General features: G+C 43.6%; 2 protein-coding genes across 4 annotated transcripts; one reads left to right on the top strand and one right to left on the bottom strand.

The window, feature by feature from the left end:
• Positions 1-332: 332 nt before the first annotated feature.
• On the top strand, positions 333-8,790 carry samd1a (sterile alpha motif domain containing 1a). Of its 2 annotated transcripts, none has more exons than XM_061027282.1 (7): positions 333-851; positions 3,334-3,688; positions 4,030-4,169; positions 4,288-4,348; positions 6,532-6,616; positions 7,079-7,193; positions 7,425-8,790. In XM_061027282.1, exons 1-7 carry the CDS (start codon positions 489-491, stop codon positions 7,569-7,571), a joined length of 1,266 nt encoding a protein of 421 aa, XP_060883265.1. In that variant the 5' UTR covers positions 333-488; the 3' UTR covers positions 7,572-8,790. The 2 variants fall into 2 exon arrangements, with proteins under 2 accessions (XP_060883265.1, XP_060883264.1); XM_061027281.1 differs by having other exon boundaries at positions 335-851; positions 4,027-4,169.
• Positions 8,781-15,662, bottom strand: tecra (trans-2,3-enoyl-CoA reductase a). Of its 2 annotated transcripts, none has more exons than XM_061027285.1 (12): positions 15,453-15,662; positions 14,959-15,321; positions 14,319-14,370; positions 14,181-14,225; positions 13,958-14,061; positions 12,052-12,167; positions 11,736-11,841; positions 11,567-11,639; positions 11,423-11,466; positions 11,266-11,323; positions 11,023-11,111; positions 8,781-10,104 (listed from the first exon to the last, which is right to left on the bottom strand). In XM_061027285.1, exons 2-12 carry the CDS (start codon positions 15,124-15,126, stop codon positions 9,931-9,933), a joined length of 1,029 nt encoding a protein of 342 aa, XP_060883268.1. In that variant the 5' UTR covers positions 15,127-15,321; positions 15,453-15,662; the 3' UTR covers positions 8,781-9,930. The 2 variants fall into 2 exon arrangements, with proteins under 2 accessions (XP_060883268.1, XP_060883267.1); XM_061027284.1 differs by having other exon boundaries at positions 14,959-15,304.
• Between the last annotated feature and the right edge of the window lie 251 nt (positions 15,663-15,913).

Raw genomic sequence — 15,913 nt, 5'->3', positions numbered from 1 at the left:
ATTATTTAGCTTAATTCTTTTCATAGTTTGATTTTGTGGTAGGGTAGCTTGTGGAGCCCAAAATTCACTGCTCCGCCTCTGTACCAAGATTTGATCGTGACAAGGAGAGAAAGGCCCTCATGTGATCTAGCTTCATTTACCATCAAAGGCTGAACGTCAACAGTTGTCGGTGTCACACTTTGTAACTCGTGAAAGAAAGCGTCACCTTCTGCACCCATTGTGGCGCACTTTGGGACGGTGTGCGCGCCCTGCTCTTCCAGGACTGCAAGTTCCACCTTAAAAAACCCCTCGAGTGAAACTTTTCGCTTTAACTCCATCGGTCCACCTTAAGCGCACACGCAAACGCACTCGCAGGAGGCGTACAGCGAGGTTTCCGCTTCTCAGTTGGGCTTGAACCGCGACTCACGAAAAACACGGTGTGTAACGTAAAAGGTTGACGCACCGAAGGTAAGAAAAAAAGAAAGAAGAAATCAAATCGAGCAACAAAGATGTCTGAATCAAAGTACCGCGAGTGGATCCTGGACACCATCGACTCGCTGCGGTCTCGTAAAGCCCGGCCGGACTTGGAGAGGATTTGCCGAATGGTCCGGAGACGACACGGGTCCGAGCCCGACCGAACCTGCGCAGAACTGGAGAAACTGATTCAGGAACAAACGGTTTTAAAAGTTAACTACAAGGGCTCAATTTCATACAGAAACGCCGCCAAGGTTCAGCGCAGAAGCAGGAAAAAAGACGATGCAACGTTAACGACGGCTGCGAGACGGAGCACGGTGGAAGAAGCCAGTCATTCTGACTTGAGCAACGGGGACAGCGCTTTCGGTCCTGTGGACCAGGACGACGAGGATCTGGAGGTTTGTGTTTTTAGAGGAGGCACGGCACGAGCTCACATCTCATTGTCATAGCAGCTTGTGAAATTAACAGGTGGAGGTAAAAGCTGGGCACGAATAGTACTCCGTGTTTGTGCAGAAACACGTCTTTCTGTGTGCACACGGGGAGTGGTGAGGGGAGTGATTTGCAAGTGCACCCAAAACTGCCGCAGACGGGGAGCGGCGGTTGGACCACGCTCGAGCGCTATCGAGGTGGAGACGGAAAAAAAACGGAAGGTGCGCGTGTAGTCAGAGTGTGTCATATTGTGCACAGCGCCGGTTTTAAAGCACTTCAAACCGGCGAGTCACACGCACAAGTGGATGACTAGAAAAGTTGTACCGTCCGCAACAACCCCAGCCACCATTATCAGCTGCAGAAAGCGCTTTTCAAGCCTCAAACTCGGCATTGAGCGAAGGGGAGGAGGGGGACCCCGCAAAGTTAGCAAGACGGTAGTAGAACTAGGCTGGAAGTCCTTTCAAAATAAAAGCTTTACAATACCTGCTAACCGAGTCGGCTTTTATTCTGAAAGCTGCAACTGGAAATACACCATTTGTTTTCTCACGAGCTTGTAAATGTGGGAGTGGATGAAGGGAAAAAAGTCTCAAACACCGCGGATAGGAGCCTGATGGGGGACTCTGGGACATTGTTGGGTTGTTGATTGTTTTTCCCGAGGCGAAAAGCGAGGGCGACCTCCCTAGGCAATTATATGAGCCACGCATCCTCATTTGTAAACCCATGACGAGATCGCACCGCATCCTTCTGACTTTCTGCGATTCTGCAATGCTCGTCACTATGTCTAGTCCTGTTTTAAAAGGCAACCAACTCCATTATTATCGTCCCAAAGTACCCCCAGTAAAGGTTTCTGTGGCTAATGCGTCTGTTTTTTCGGGTAAATGGCGATTGCCGACGCAGTGCATAAAGTCGAACCCCTGGATCCATTATCGGACGGGGAGCCACGCTCAGTCACGTCTACTGCTTGGTTTCGTCTGTTGTTGTGGCCTCTCCCGTCCCGTACAGCAATTACATCACTTCTTTGTGTCAGGAAACTGCTAGTTGACATTATATTTAGGGTAGCCACGTCTCCGCTAAGTAATGACATGTGTTGGAGGCTTGGAGCTGGTAACACGGCGACACATGAACTAACTAAAGCCACCGCAAAGTGTTAGCTGGATGCTCCATCCGATTTGGGTTAAGCTGAGATCAAATTCACTTTGTTCTCTGAAATGCGTGAATGTCCCTACAAAAACAAAAAAACGATCAATCTCCACTACTTCAAAGAGACTGTTTGTACGGGCTCGCTATTAAGGCTTAGCCCGAAAGAGAGGGTCAAATGCAGACAGCGGCGTGTCCGATAACGGACTCATTGTGCGTTACTCTTTATGTTTGTGCCTATAGTAGCTACATCATTGACCCGGCACAAAGTCAAAGTAGTGTAGCAGTGGAGGTGACCGCAGCTCGCTGTGCTCGGACTGCTGCGTTTATCTGTCCGTGGACTCAAAGCTCGTTTTTTTTTTTTTTTTTTTTTAATCTCCGATCCGCTTTTTTTTCTGTGTCTCGGCCCCGTGAAGCGCTCTGTGTAAGAGCACTGACACAATGGCGAGGTCTTTACCGCGGCTCCCAACTCCATGCGCACTTTGAAGGAAATTTGAGCAAAAACCGAAAACGCCTCCCATCGGCCCTTTCTGTGCTCTCCGTGTGTAAGAATCAGTCAATACGGCCTGTAAAGATCGGGACGCACCGGGCACATCCTCTGTTTTAATGATCAGTCGGTGTGAAAACCCTGCTGGATTCATATCCTCTGGGGGACATTGTGTTTTTTGTGACCATGTCTTGGTTAAACTTATGTGGAATGCAATGCGATGGGTGAATGCCGTGCATTCGGCTCTTTTCACAGGAGCGGGGCGGGCTTTAGTGCGCTCTTGTGCTCTCGACTGCTGGGTCTTGGACACGCAGTCGCACACAAGGTAATTCTTCACTCGGGGCGCCATCGACTTAAAACCCCCAGCGAAAGGAATGCGTACATTTTCCCAAAGTATTCACATACAGGCTACTCTACAGATCCATGTGTTCAATTGTGTGAAAGCCCTTTCTGTCGCGGAGTGAACACTGCACCGCGAAAACGGGACGATGGCATTCAAAGGCAATAATTTACGAACCACAGCGGTCAAATTGCGACATCTGTGTGAGTCGTGTGCGTGTGACACGTTCCGCCTACAATTAGTACTCAGTCATGTCAACAATCACCAGTGCGAGGTTTATAGTTGTAGTCAAATAATGAACTTACATGGCTTTTCTTCCACTGAAGCTTGTTGTTCTCATGACACTAAGCCAACATTAGGACACATGTAGGTTTGTTTAATTATTCCCAAAATAAAGATCATGTAATTATCTTATCATAAAATCATCACTTGAGGTAAAAAAAAAAAGTTCAATGATATAGAAATAATACTAGATTCTGTTTTGCAGGCTGACACATCTATGGCAATGGACACAGACAGTAATGCAGATGAGGAGGGGGCTGATGAGAGCCGGGATGGTCAGGACCAACCCTCTCCTGGCCGCACGTATGAAGATGCCTCTGTGCACTGTTCCACTGTGCGAGCTGTCTCTGCGCCTTGCTCCCCCTCTGGCACCCGGCCTGGCTCCGGCCCCGGCTGCAGCCCTGGCCTGGGTCTGGACTGTGTCTCTTTCCAGAAGGTTGGTGAGAGGCCCAGCTCCTTGCCCCCATCCAGCCCCAGGGCCCTCACACACAATGACTGGGCCTATCATTCTGCTGTCTGCCCAGTGGAGCGCCAGCACCCAGGAATGCAGAGAGACAAAGGTATTCACCCTGCTAGACACAGTCCAATATGGAGCCCTGAAATATTGTTGCATCTGCAAGCTCTACGTTTACTTTGCAATGGGGATGAAGAAGGGATGGGAGCTGGGTGGTAGGATGATTGACATGGTTGATGATGGCGGAAATGCCTTATTTGATGACCACTTGTGGAGAAAATAACACATTCCCCTTGCTAATTGCACTAAAGTTTGGCAACTGTGACAAAAAAAATTAAATGATGATACTTCCCTAAAATCATAACATATGTGATTAAATGGCTATTGTATTTTTATTTATATGCTGCAGCCCTAATCTAATGCACATGGTTTACTCTGTATTAGCAGCAGCCACAAAGCCAGCAGTCCTGTCTGTAACTACCAGCCCCATTGCTTTAAAGAACAATGTGAAGAAGGAAGAAGGAGGCAAGGCAGAGGACAGTGGCCTTTCAGCTGACCAGTTGGTACCAGACTATGCAGCAGGGCTGGTAAGTGACCTCACATACTTTTGTGTCAATCGCCACCACCTGTATGTCTTCTGCTTTTTGTCCCCCTTTTCATACTTGACATCTTGTTTTGTTTCATTCAATTTTGTTTGGCCATCAGGACGAGACAAAGAATGTATCTGATGGAAGACCACGGCCGCTGTCTTTGCCATCTGACAAATGTGAGTAGCAAAGTGTCTCATTGTTTGTTTTTTAAAGCTCCTGTGAAGCCGGCCGCTGCTTTGCTGCAAATTAATTGGTCATTTGGTTACTCTCTCACGTAAAAGATGTTGTTTTTTACAAGGACAAGTGTTAGTGAATTATCTAATTTATTTATTTTAATGCATTTGTATATTTTGACAGGGACAGTGTACAGTCAGTTAGCTGTACCAGAGTTAGCTACAAGCTAATTAACATCTGTAGTCTCTGGGCAGGAGACAGAGACAACATCTCTGTTAAGAATGACAGCTTATGTTCAAAATACCATGCATACTATGTTTTGCCTTGAGGCAAGATTTTAAGACTTTTTAAACTTGCTGCTGTTTTGCATCCAGGTGGTGCTCTTTCAACTGTTAAAGGCGACACGGAAAAAACATGCAATACGGCACTATTAACAGCAGTGCTTGTAGAAGTGGAAATGCAGAGACTTGTTTCATACAGAAGTTGATGCATCGTGATTTCTTGTCAAGAAAAATCACCACATTCCCCAGTAAAAGAAAAAACATGCAGCTGACTAGATGCCGTTGACCGTCTCAGAGAGCCATGATTCTGTTCTCGTCAGAGGTTTCAGTGTGATGTTTTCGTTTATCATAAAACACAGTTTTCTGTGTTTTCAATGGATTGCCCTCAGGATTTTTCTTCATTGAAACAGAATATGACCTCCAGGTTTTGAACTCAAGACAAGTGGTTATAGATTTCCCTCTTTAGTGAGACATTACCAAGAGACCGCTGAGCAATTATTCTCCCGTGGCATGGGAGGAATAAACACTATCTTGTATAGCACTTGTGCTGGGCCCTGATATGGTTTAACTTCAGGGAGCAGATCCCAATCTAAATGTGTCACATGTATATGACGGCAGCCCTGGCAGCATCCTGGTACTGTGTAGTGAAGGGTGCTGTATCAACACCTCATCCACTGTGCCCTCACTGTACTGAACCGTGAACAGACTCTAATAGAAAACATACTGTACTGTGACTGTAGAGGCCACAGGCTCTTCTGCTAGTAGCAAGCAAAAGGCATCACCTGAATTTAATCATCAATCTGTTGAAATGTGTTCAACATCAAACCACTAAATGTAAAGAATGAGATTTATATCTACAAAAAAGTGTCTTTATATAACATTTTTCACATTGATGCAGGACGGTCAGAACAACCATTGCTCTCATATATGAAACCCCATCTTCTCCCCTGCAGTCACTGTCACTCACTTGAACTGAGCACACCTTTCATGGCCCATTTTATGTGAGATACCAATGTTGAAGCACCTCATTGTTTTTCTTCTGAGTCCAAAAGGTAGATAAACAGTCGCTGTTTGTTGCATTATGTATATGAGAAGGAACAAGAGGTATGAAAGTGTCGGTCTGAAATGAAAAAAGTAGCATTGTTGGCCACTATTGTGTTCAGAAAAAGTCGATTACTGAAGTGATTTTGGGATTAAACTGTCACTGTAATAGAAACCAGTGTAATAAACTCTGCAAGGGATTAAGTGATCGTTCACTCGTCTTCTCACACACTCCCGCACCCGAGACCACATCACCTGTCCTTCATAACCTCCACTGGCTCCCCATCCCCCAGCATATCCACTTCAAACTCCTCATCCTCACCTACAGAGCCCTCCATAACCTGGCTCCCCCCTACCTGTCTGAGCTCCTCCATCGGCACACTCCCACCCGCACTCTCAGGTCTGCTGACGCAAACCTCCTGTCCCCCCCCCCCCCCCTGCAGGACAAACCATCGGTCCTGGAGTGACAGAGCCTTCTCCATTGCTGCTCCCTCTCTCTGGAACTCTCTCCCAAAAAACAATAGAGACTCCCCCACACTCACTTCCCTCAAGAAATCCCTAAAAACTCACCTCTTCAACATCGCCTACAACCACGAACTCTCATCCTCCTTCCTTTACATTACTTCTTTGTTCTTTGTTCTTTGTTCTCGTCGTTTTTTTATTGTCATTGTTGTTGTTGTTGTTGTTATTCCTTGTTAAAGCGTCTTTGTGTATTTAGAAAAGCGCTATATAAAACAAATTTATCTTTTATTATTATTCAAGAAATATAGCATTTTATCCAGAGGATGTCATCTCTATCTAGTTAGTGTGGTAATAGTTGCATTTGAAGTTTGTGATAATTTAGCTTCTGTATTTGTTCACAGATACATTTAAGAATAAGATGGATACATCCTCCTTCACAGCAGTCAGCGGAGACGGTCTTCTGAATGGGGCTAAAGGAGACGGAGTGTGAGTAATCTGTTATTAACTAAGTCATTACTATTCCTACTGAGATGAAATTGAGCAGATTATTAAGACCCCCCACCCTTTTTTTGTACAATAGTTTAAAGGTAATGTTGGTAAGTTATCAAGCATAAACTGTTTGTCATATTCAATCAAACAGTCCTTACGCCCCGACAGCAATAAATAAATCAAGTGTTCTGAAAAAGAAGGAGCCCCAATGTGATGTGGCTTTTCATATCCTGCTAGTTTTCCAGAATTACCAACCCTGCCTCTAATATGCATGTCTCTACTTTAATGTTTCCGTTATTGTCTAGAATAAGAATTTGACATATTTCTCCCAAACAAGATCCCTTTTTTTTTCAAATCATTTCTAAGCTCATTGCTAAAAAAACAACAACAAAGTGAGACTTGAAAGAAAGTCACTCTGTGTTCATGACGTCTCTGAATTGTCGTCTTATCTTCCTCCAGCTCTGTGAAGAAGGAGAAGGTTAGCCAGAACTTGTTGCAGTGGACTGTGGCAGATGTGGCCAGTTACTTCACAGCTGCAGGCTTTCCAGAGCAGGCTGTGGCTTTTCGATCACAGGTCAGTGCAGCGCCATAAAACTACCACAGAGGGCGCCACCTTTACACTGTTAACAACACAATATTCCATCAATACTCTGAGTTTTCTTTAATATGAATTTAGCATGTTATAGCTAAGTGAACTCTATAAACAGTGAGTATAAGGAGTACCTATTTAAAAAAACAACTGAAGAATACTGAAACTAATGGGAGATGCTTACTGAGCAGAACGTTTTCTCTCTCTCCCCCGTAGGAAATTGATGGGAAGTCCCTTCTCCTAATGCAGCGCAGCGACGTGTTGACTGGTTTGTCCATCCGACTGGGCCCTGCCCTCAAAATCTACGAGCGCCATGTCAAGGTGCTGCAGAGGACCCACTTTCTGGAATGTGAAGACCTCTAAAGCAATGACTCATAATAGAGACAGAGAGACAGGCAATGCTGAAATGACCCAAACGTGCATGCAGTTCCCCCTCCCATCTGGATCCTACCACCCACCTTCATAAACAGACTATGTAGAGGGTGCGTGGAGGGGGAAGGCTGCGGTGGAATTAACTTTTCACTGTGAGAATGACCAGATACTGAAAGACACTCATCCTACCTCTCATTATGGTCTTTGGTATTCAAATGGTTTTCATTTCACCTGTGTGGCTGTTCCATTGCTTTGTCAAAGACAGCAATGTTCCTAGTGTGTTGTAAAACGGAGGACCAATGACTTTTCTGCAAGTGCCAGCCATTGATAAGGAATCTGTTGAATGGGGAACCAGCCTTGCACAAATTGGACCACCGATGGGGCTTACATTCCCACAAAGATGTGAATGCATACAGCTGGGAGCAAACTGTGCAGACGTTTTGGGTCCATGAGAAAATGTTGGTTCACAGTGGCTCTATAATTCCTCCATGCATTCTTGTTTTTGTCTTATTACGGTACCATCTATTTTGTCCAGATAGTGTTGTAAGTCACACAGATAAACGTCGAGCACATTTAATGTGCTTTTGTTTTTTCTCAAGTGAGAGAATGAATGACATGTCATCAAAGTGCTGGTGTCTGACTGTCTGCAAAGCTGCATCGAAAGTCACCAGGACTCTGATATTCCTGACTTATCATGTCACCAGAAGCTGCTGATGTTGAATGATGTCTTCAGTGTCTCTGAGATGTAAGCAATATTATCTAATACTACCTGCTGGCAAGGCAATATGGTTCATTTTCCCCTCTTTAAAAAAATCCTATTTAGATTTGACTTTGGTCCAACTTAGTATATTTTAGGGAACATCTGCAGAAAGATGAGACCAGGACTTTTGCAGCCGAATGGAATTTACATTCACACAGAAGCAAAATCAATTAATACACTTGGGAAACAGTTCATATAATAGTGGATATATGATTTTAAAATTGAATACAGCTGCTCAGTGCTTGTTTACAGAGCAGATACCTTGATCATATGCAATATTTTATGTTATCATCCATGTCTAAGTCCAGTGTTTATTAGTGTGTTGATGTTAGTCTCGAATTGGAACATTCCATGATGTAGTCTTCATCTCTAATGTATCTCTTTTCATTTTTATCTGTAACATTAGAACTTCTTCCAGAGTCACAAATAAAGCCTGTGCCTCCCTGTTCACTCACTTGTTTATTTAAGTCACAGTTAGAGTGACTAACAATGTGCATCCAAACAGTTGTTTCAGTGGGTCAGTGTCACCTCGAGAGGGTGTTAAAGTACGACAAAGTGATGGCCCAAGATGAGTCACATTTAAATACTGTAGAAAAAACAACAACCAAACTGTCCACTTGAGATAGAAATCCTGCCCTACAGTTGTGTCACTCCTGATAAACTATGACTGTGAAATTATTTAAGGCATTCAAAATGTTGAAGTATCCAAAATAAACAAAATGGAATCAAAGTTCCGCATTTAAACCAGAGGGTTAGTCTATGCAGAGCTCGGAGAATAACTCCTTATCCAATTTTGGAAGCACCATCAGTTTCTGTCTGCACGACTCTTAAGATAAGTACAAAAACAATAAGTGGGAAACAAATCCTCAATGCTCAAAATGCAAAAAAAAAAAAAAAAAAATGAATACTAGATACACAATACACTGATGGTGTATTCATGACTGAAACAATTTCTCAAACTTTGTCATTGCCTTGTGATTTTTTTTTGTTTAGTTGAGGTTTTTTTTAAAGTCTGGGCATGCTGTCTGCAATGTTGTTCTCAAATGTATCATTCCTAAACCCGTATCACAAATACAGTTAACCTATGTAGGAATCTGCATATAATTTGTGACCCAGAGGCCAAAAGTTGTCACCTCCAGGCTGCACACTAGTTCAACAATGCAGTTTAGCCTCAGTGTGAACCATTAGGAGTAGTGTGCCAACATTGAAAATAATGATATATTTCAAAAACTAAACAACACTCTTCATCAAACCTGTTAACAAAAGTACCAAGTTTACTTTCTCTCCTCTTGTCGCTTTAAAATTACACACAACATAAAATTAAGACTTTGTTGCATTCACCTCTGAAGGCTTCATCGCCTGTAACAGACGTGCATTCATCAGACTCTCAGAGTAACTGCCGCCACTTGTTATGGAGTGACATGAAGAAAATGTTACAGGGAGATCATATGACCAAAATCCATCCGTGCAAGTTAACCTTAGCGCACACTTTTCTGACATCCAGAACAATGGAGGGGCCCTGAAAAAAAGGACTCGATCAGCAATAGGGCTGAATATGTGTAACAACTGTTGTTTTGACTGTGCCAGGCTCTACAGGATGAAGGGGAGGATGGAGGAGCGCAGGGTGGGATAATCTCTGAACTCCTTCAAGTAGCTGCGGTGTTTGCCTTTGGCCCACACAGTCATCTGGATGAAGGCCACGAGAGTGAAGAAAGCCACAGGCACACACTGGGTCATCACTGTGAAGCCAATCCAGGAGCCCAGCTGTGAACAAGAAGTTTGCACAGACAAACACACACACACACACACACAACCACATGCACACACACAGGGCATTGAGATCATAGTACATCTGCAGAACAAAACCAGTAGATGGCAGTAATAATGCATCCAATGCAAGGGACAAACAGAGGTACTGTAGAGTATCACTTTCTTTTGTAACCTAGACAAAAACACACAGCAGTTACCTAAATCATTTTTTTAAAGTTTATTTTTGGGGCTTTTTATGCTGTTGTTTAGAGAGAGGACACTGGATAGAGTCAGAAATCAGGGAGAGAGAGAGAGTGGGAAACGACATGCAGGAAAGGAGCCACATGGTCAGAATCAAACCCTGGGCCGTCCGCTTGGAGAATGGCTCTGTACATGGGGTGCGCACACTAACCGCTACCAGCGCCCTGAAACCTTCAGTATTTTTCTAAATAAAACACACAATACCTAATAATAAGAAATATATTCTTACCTACAGATTCTTAATCTGTAGGTAAGGTAGTTCCAAACTAAAAACACATACAGGAAAGGGTTTTCTTCTTTGTTCTCTAACAAACCGTTCTACTTAGTATGTAATGGAGGGATAATAACAAAAAGAAAGGATTAGAAAACTAACTGGTTGGGTGATCCCGTCTTTATTGGACTATGTAAGCCTGCTGAAGCCTCATATAATACATTTTTGCACAGATTCAGGATTGTGAATTTTATACCCTCATATTAATAAGGAATTTCAGTTTCAGACTTAAAATGCAACTTGCATGCAAACTGTTTTTATGACTGGCTAATGAACATTTGATGAAAGATCTGTGTAGCTGTCAGAGCTGACTTTGGAGCCTAGACAGTTTTCAAACATATCCTTGTATTGGTTTCATAAAGACAGACATAAAAGCAACTATGATCATTTGTTCCACTTACCTCATACGTGTAGTTTGGACAAGAGACAAGCCAAAAAATCCAAGTGAAGGGATTCTTAGTTGGGTAGGGAATCCTCTTGGATTTTGAACCTAAGAAGATGCGTGAACACACACACACACACACACACACACACACACACACACACACACACACACACACACACACACACACACACACAAAACATGTTATTCAAATTATTTAAAATGCTTATTAACATAATATGCATACTATTAAAATGCTCACCTGGTAGTTTGAGGTTACGAAGAGCCACATGTATGGAGAAATTCCCTACTTGACAGAACTGCAGAAATAAAGACACCCAAAGACAAATGAATACGTTAATACATTTTATTTGAATTTAAGTCGAGAAACAAACTACTTAAAATGATCTGGAACTTACCAAGAAAATGTACAGCCCTGTATTCACCTGCTGCTGCCCGTAATCTGTTGAGGAGTCACAGAAAGAAAATGGATAAGGAAGGGGGGGGGGGGGGTGAACTCTGACTGATGAGTTAAAGGGAGAACTGCAGCGCTCTGCACTTACAGGCTGTAGTGTAGAGAGGGTGGTTGATGTAGTACGCCATCCATGCTGCAGTGGCCCAGTAATAGCCACAGTTCTGGATTAGAAGGAGGGACAATAGTAAGTCAAACATGGTATAATATGGTATATGTTAACCGAGCCATTCAGAGGTCAAATTATGCAGCTCACTCACCTTAAATATGTTTCTGAGAGGCATGGTCCCATGGGAGATACGATGAACAAAAAGTGTTTCCAGGACCCTCTTGATGTAATGGAAGGAGTGACACATACACGCCAAGCTGCAGAAGGAAGAAATCAACTCTCATATTAAGCTGTGTTTCAGAAATTTGCCCCCGCTGCAGTCAATTACACTTGGCCCTGCTTCAATGTCTACAGAGGAATACGCTTCTGGAATGTTTTTCATGCTTAGTGTGAGAATGTTTTATATCCCGGGCTCGCTCTCTTGGCTCTCTGCAGCATCGTGTAAAACATGTGAAGCTGATACTAACTGTACAACCCAGTGCTTGCTGCTGGTGAAGTCATATTTTGGAGAGTAAATGAAGGGAAGGCGGAAGTAGAACATTAAGTAGATGATCAGTGGGCCAACACACTCTGACAGGAACACCTGAAATGAGCACAGAAAACAAACAGGATTTAAATGTATTTTTCTTCATTTGAAGTCAGAAGCGTGAGCAGAAAATACAAGCACAGAACACAGCAGTCATGAAAGAGAATATGAAAATAGTGACATTTAACAGTAGTACATAATTACTTCTCTAATAACAATGCAGTAATCATTACGATTCAAGCGTTTTCTCCCTGTTAGGTGGACACTCCTTCATCTACCAAAGGGAAAACATGCAACTGACACCAGACTGGCTCTCCATCTACGCCGCCTCAGCACTCACAACCATTCAGTGTAACAATAATAGTATTCAACATGCGCCCATGAAGAGAATAAGACACCTAGACAGCTTGTAATACCAGCTTTCCACAGATGATATGAGCTAGTGATATAGCACAGCTGACAGTGAAATGGACCCCTGAATCAGCACCTCCAGCAGAGGCCTGGCTCAGCATGCCTGACCAACAGCTACTGCTGGTGGTCTCTGCTGGGGCACCTCATGCCCCTCCGCCCTCAGTGACATTAGTCTGAAGACAGGCACCATGCTGGCGGGGTTGGGCCAGGGTTGGTAAGGACAGAGAATGTACAGAGCAGGTTGGCAAGTGTGAGTAAAGAGGCAAAGTGAGAGGCAATTGGTCAGGGGGGATAAACACCTTTGAGAGAAATGAGGTCATGAGATTAGATGTCCTAGGACAAAGGACAGGCGGTGCAGGAGGTGAGAGAAAAATGGACCACAGCGAATCACCTCTGTCTGTCACTGTGGGTTGATATTTACATTCATTGCTTGGGTATGACACTTTCAATATGTATCTAAAGTATGGGACAATTCTAAGACAATTCCAGACGTTTTGCTTGTTTAGGTTGATTAAGTACAAATCCTTTGTTATTATAAAAGCATTGTGTTCCCTGACTATCAGCCTATAAAAGCATGGCATTCATGGGTAATATGTTGAATGATACTCAAAAGGAGAAATAAAAAGGGCCATGTGAATAAGATATATATTTTTTAGAAACTAAAAAATATTGGTTATGGGGCGCAGATGGTCTAGTGGTTTGGTTGCGCCTCATGTTCAGGGGCAACAGTCCTCCAAGCGGGTGGCCCGGGTTCAAGTCTGACCTGTGGCTCCTTTTCTGTATGTCATTCCCCACTCCCTCTCTCTCTCTCCCTGGTTTCACTCTCTATCCCCTTAAAAAAAAGGCAAAAAAGCCCAAAAATAAATCTTAAAGCCCACGAGGCCTTGTCCCTGTAGCAGAAGCCTGGCTCTCGAGTAGACGGAGCTCCCCCAACCTACAGCAAAGTGATCAGGGACTACGACCACCCAACGTCCTTGACTTACAGCCACAACCACCGGACTGTGTCGTCCCCACAACCACTGCCGTCCTCATTCACGCATGGTCTGCTCCGACCTCCACCTCAGCGGCAAGGAAGTGTGGACAACAGGAACGCGAGGAATCCAAAGGAGAAATCCTTCCTGCATATTATCTCATTTTTCATTTGTAACATAACAAAGAGTAAGGTATTTTACCTGCTCTCTTGATATATTAAATAACAAAGAGTAAGGTCTATTACCTAGTTTTTGTAAAGCATCTTGAGATAACATTATGAACTGGCTCTAGACTCCAACCTTGGTGAGATAATCTGTATTGCTTCACAAAGGAAAGTTGTCCATTGAGACCTATTCTAAATGCATGTTGTAAAGAGTACTTTGGATAATACTAACTGTAATCTAAGTGCATGCATGACTTCATATCGTTCTAAATATTGTGTGTCTGTGCACATGTTGACTCACGGTTCCCCATGTGAGCTGGGGTCCTAGGTCACTGAAGTAAAAATGGGCTGTGGTTCCCACAGGAAGCGTCTGCAGTACTTCCTCATCCCTGAGACACTTGGCCTCTGAAAAACAATCCAGTTCAAAACAATCAGCCGAGATCAGATAAGAAATAAAGAAAACACTTCATCACAACACCTGTCAGTCAAATGAGTTCAGTAAAAAGAAAATAAAGCACACGTACTTGGATCCAAACGCAGGGATTGTCTGGCTGGATACCACTTTGGATCTGTTGAGACAGAGAAGAACTTCACTCTTTGAAAACATGTCAGCGGATTTTTAGAAAATCAGAATAGTGAAATCATTTGTGAAACTCACTCACATGATTTTTGAAATAAAGCTTTAATATCCAACACAGTGGCAGTCGGCTCCACCTGCAATCAACGTAAAACCACGATTAAGATATAAAAGTACGAGTATCATTACGGTGCAGGCTGCCACAACTGACATCTCTTTTTACTTGAGACATTTTCATGGCTTCTGGAATTTGTCAGACTTGCATTTTGTTCACTATACTTGCTCACACAATCACGTGTGTATGTCTGCCTGCCAGTTGGCCCCGTGCAGCACTGGCATGTACTCTAGCTGGAATAGAAAATGCCTGCCAGATGAAAAGGGAATTCTAACTTCCTAACTGCAACCTTCGTTCAGTAGAGAGGTAATGGCTGACCCTGAAGTTTTAACAGACTTCACCGCAGCTAGGTCATTTGTTGAGCTACTTTTAGAACAGACGTAAGACGTTTAGAGCGTCAAACTTTCAAATCAATGCAATGGGAGGTGATAAACTGTAGTAATTCATATCATCTATGGCATGCTACCAATTCTTGCCGCTCTTTTCTTAAAAGACTTAAAAATACTGTATGTGACGGCATCAAAGTAAGAACAGTCAGTCTTCTCAAAATCATTATGGTCGATATAAAGGGTGAGTGTAATCAGAAACCTTCAATCATCATGACACTCACCTTGTCCAATAGCAGCAGTTTCTCTTTAGTCTTTAAGTCCACAATCTCCACCTCAAAATAAACAATCCTTTTGGCCTTTTTGGGAGGTTTTGGCTTTGGCCTTGGTGCAGACTTCTTCTCAGCATCTGATCCATTGACACTCTTTGCCTCTAAGGCGAGTACATCCATGTTGTTGTTTGATCCCAAACCTCAGTACCCTGGTGAAATAATCTGTGATATGTCCAGTGACTCTGGTCGTCCTCTGCTGGTATGGAAAGCAACCCCCTGCTCACCCTCCGCACAACTGTCAGTCCAACTCAAGCGTGTCGTCTCCCGTGTCTTGGGGACTCTCCGAATAGCCCTCCACCTCCAGGAGAAGAGTGACTGAAATAAGTTAGATCATAAACACATTTTTCCCCCCTGGTGGAGTATGTGTGTGAGAGAAGGAGGAAATTAAGGGAGGAGAAGTGGAAGGAGTGTATGCCTTGGAAATATAAAGTGGACATCCTCCTTACCTGAGTGGAAGCCTCTTCATGATCCACAGCCCCCCTTCATGCAACAAAACGCACTGAAGACGAAACCGGAGAGCACCAAGACATAATCCACAGCGCGCCATTTGCAAGGCTAAATATAAGTTGCCTGATTTGCTCTGCACCAGCTTGGTAACCTTGGGCAGCCACATGCAGCCCTGCAGTGACAAATGCCAATGTGCTCTCATTAGACCTACAAGACAGACACATCTCCTGTATGCTCTGCTTCTAGCTTTGTTTCACAGTGACACTAAAAGCCTGATCCACAGGATGAAAGATCTCCACATGCCAACACAACACCCCTCCCCCTGTGCCCAAGTGTTGCTGGTATATCTTTTCTTCCTGACCTCCAGAAAATGACAAACATGTTAACTTCAGGGCCTGTGTGGTTCAATGTTTGTCTTCTCAAAGAACAACATGGTTTCTAAAATACTTCAAGAAGGTTG

This window comes from Labrus mixtus, chromosome 20 (assembly GCF_963584025.1).
Source record: "Labrus mixtus chromosome 20, fLabMix1.1, whole genome shotgun sequence".
In the NCBI taxonomy this organism is placed as follows: domain Eukaryota; kingdom Metazoa; phylum Chordata; class Actinopteri; order Labriformes; family Labridae; genus Labrus; species Labrus mixtus.
The sequence above is the reverse complement of the archived record's forward strand: the minus strand, read 5'-3'. Positions and strand labels throughout refer to the sequence as shown.

Bases quoted from the DNA above. Each gene is read 5' to 3' on its own strand.
- samd1a (XM_061027281.1), top strand. From the start codon at position 489: ATGTCTGAATCAAAGTACCGCGAGTGGATCCTGGACACCATCGACTCG. The intron at 852-3,333 runs GTTTGTGTTTTT...TCTGTTTTGCAG, and splicing joins AGGACGACGAGGATCTGGAG to GCTGACACATCTATGGCAAT. The intron at 4,170-4,287 runs GTAAGTGACCTC...TTTGGCCATCAG, and splicing joins CAGACTATGCAGCAGGGCTG to GACGAGACAAAGAATGTATC.
- tecra (XM_061027285.1), bottom strand. From the start codon at position 15,126: ATGGATGTACTCGCCTTAGAGGCAAAGAGTGTCAATGGATCAGATGCT. The intron at 14,371-14,958 runs GTGAGTGTCATG...CGTTGATTGCAG, and splicing joins AACTGCTGCTATTGGACAAG to GTGGAGCCGACTGCCACTGT. The intron at 11,324-11,422 runs GTAAGTTCCAGA...TTATTTCTGCAG, and splicing joins CAGGGCTGTACATTTTCTTG to TTCTGTCAAGTAGGGAATTT.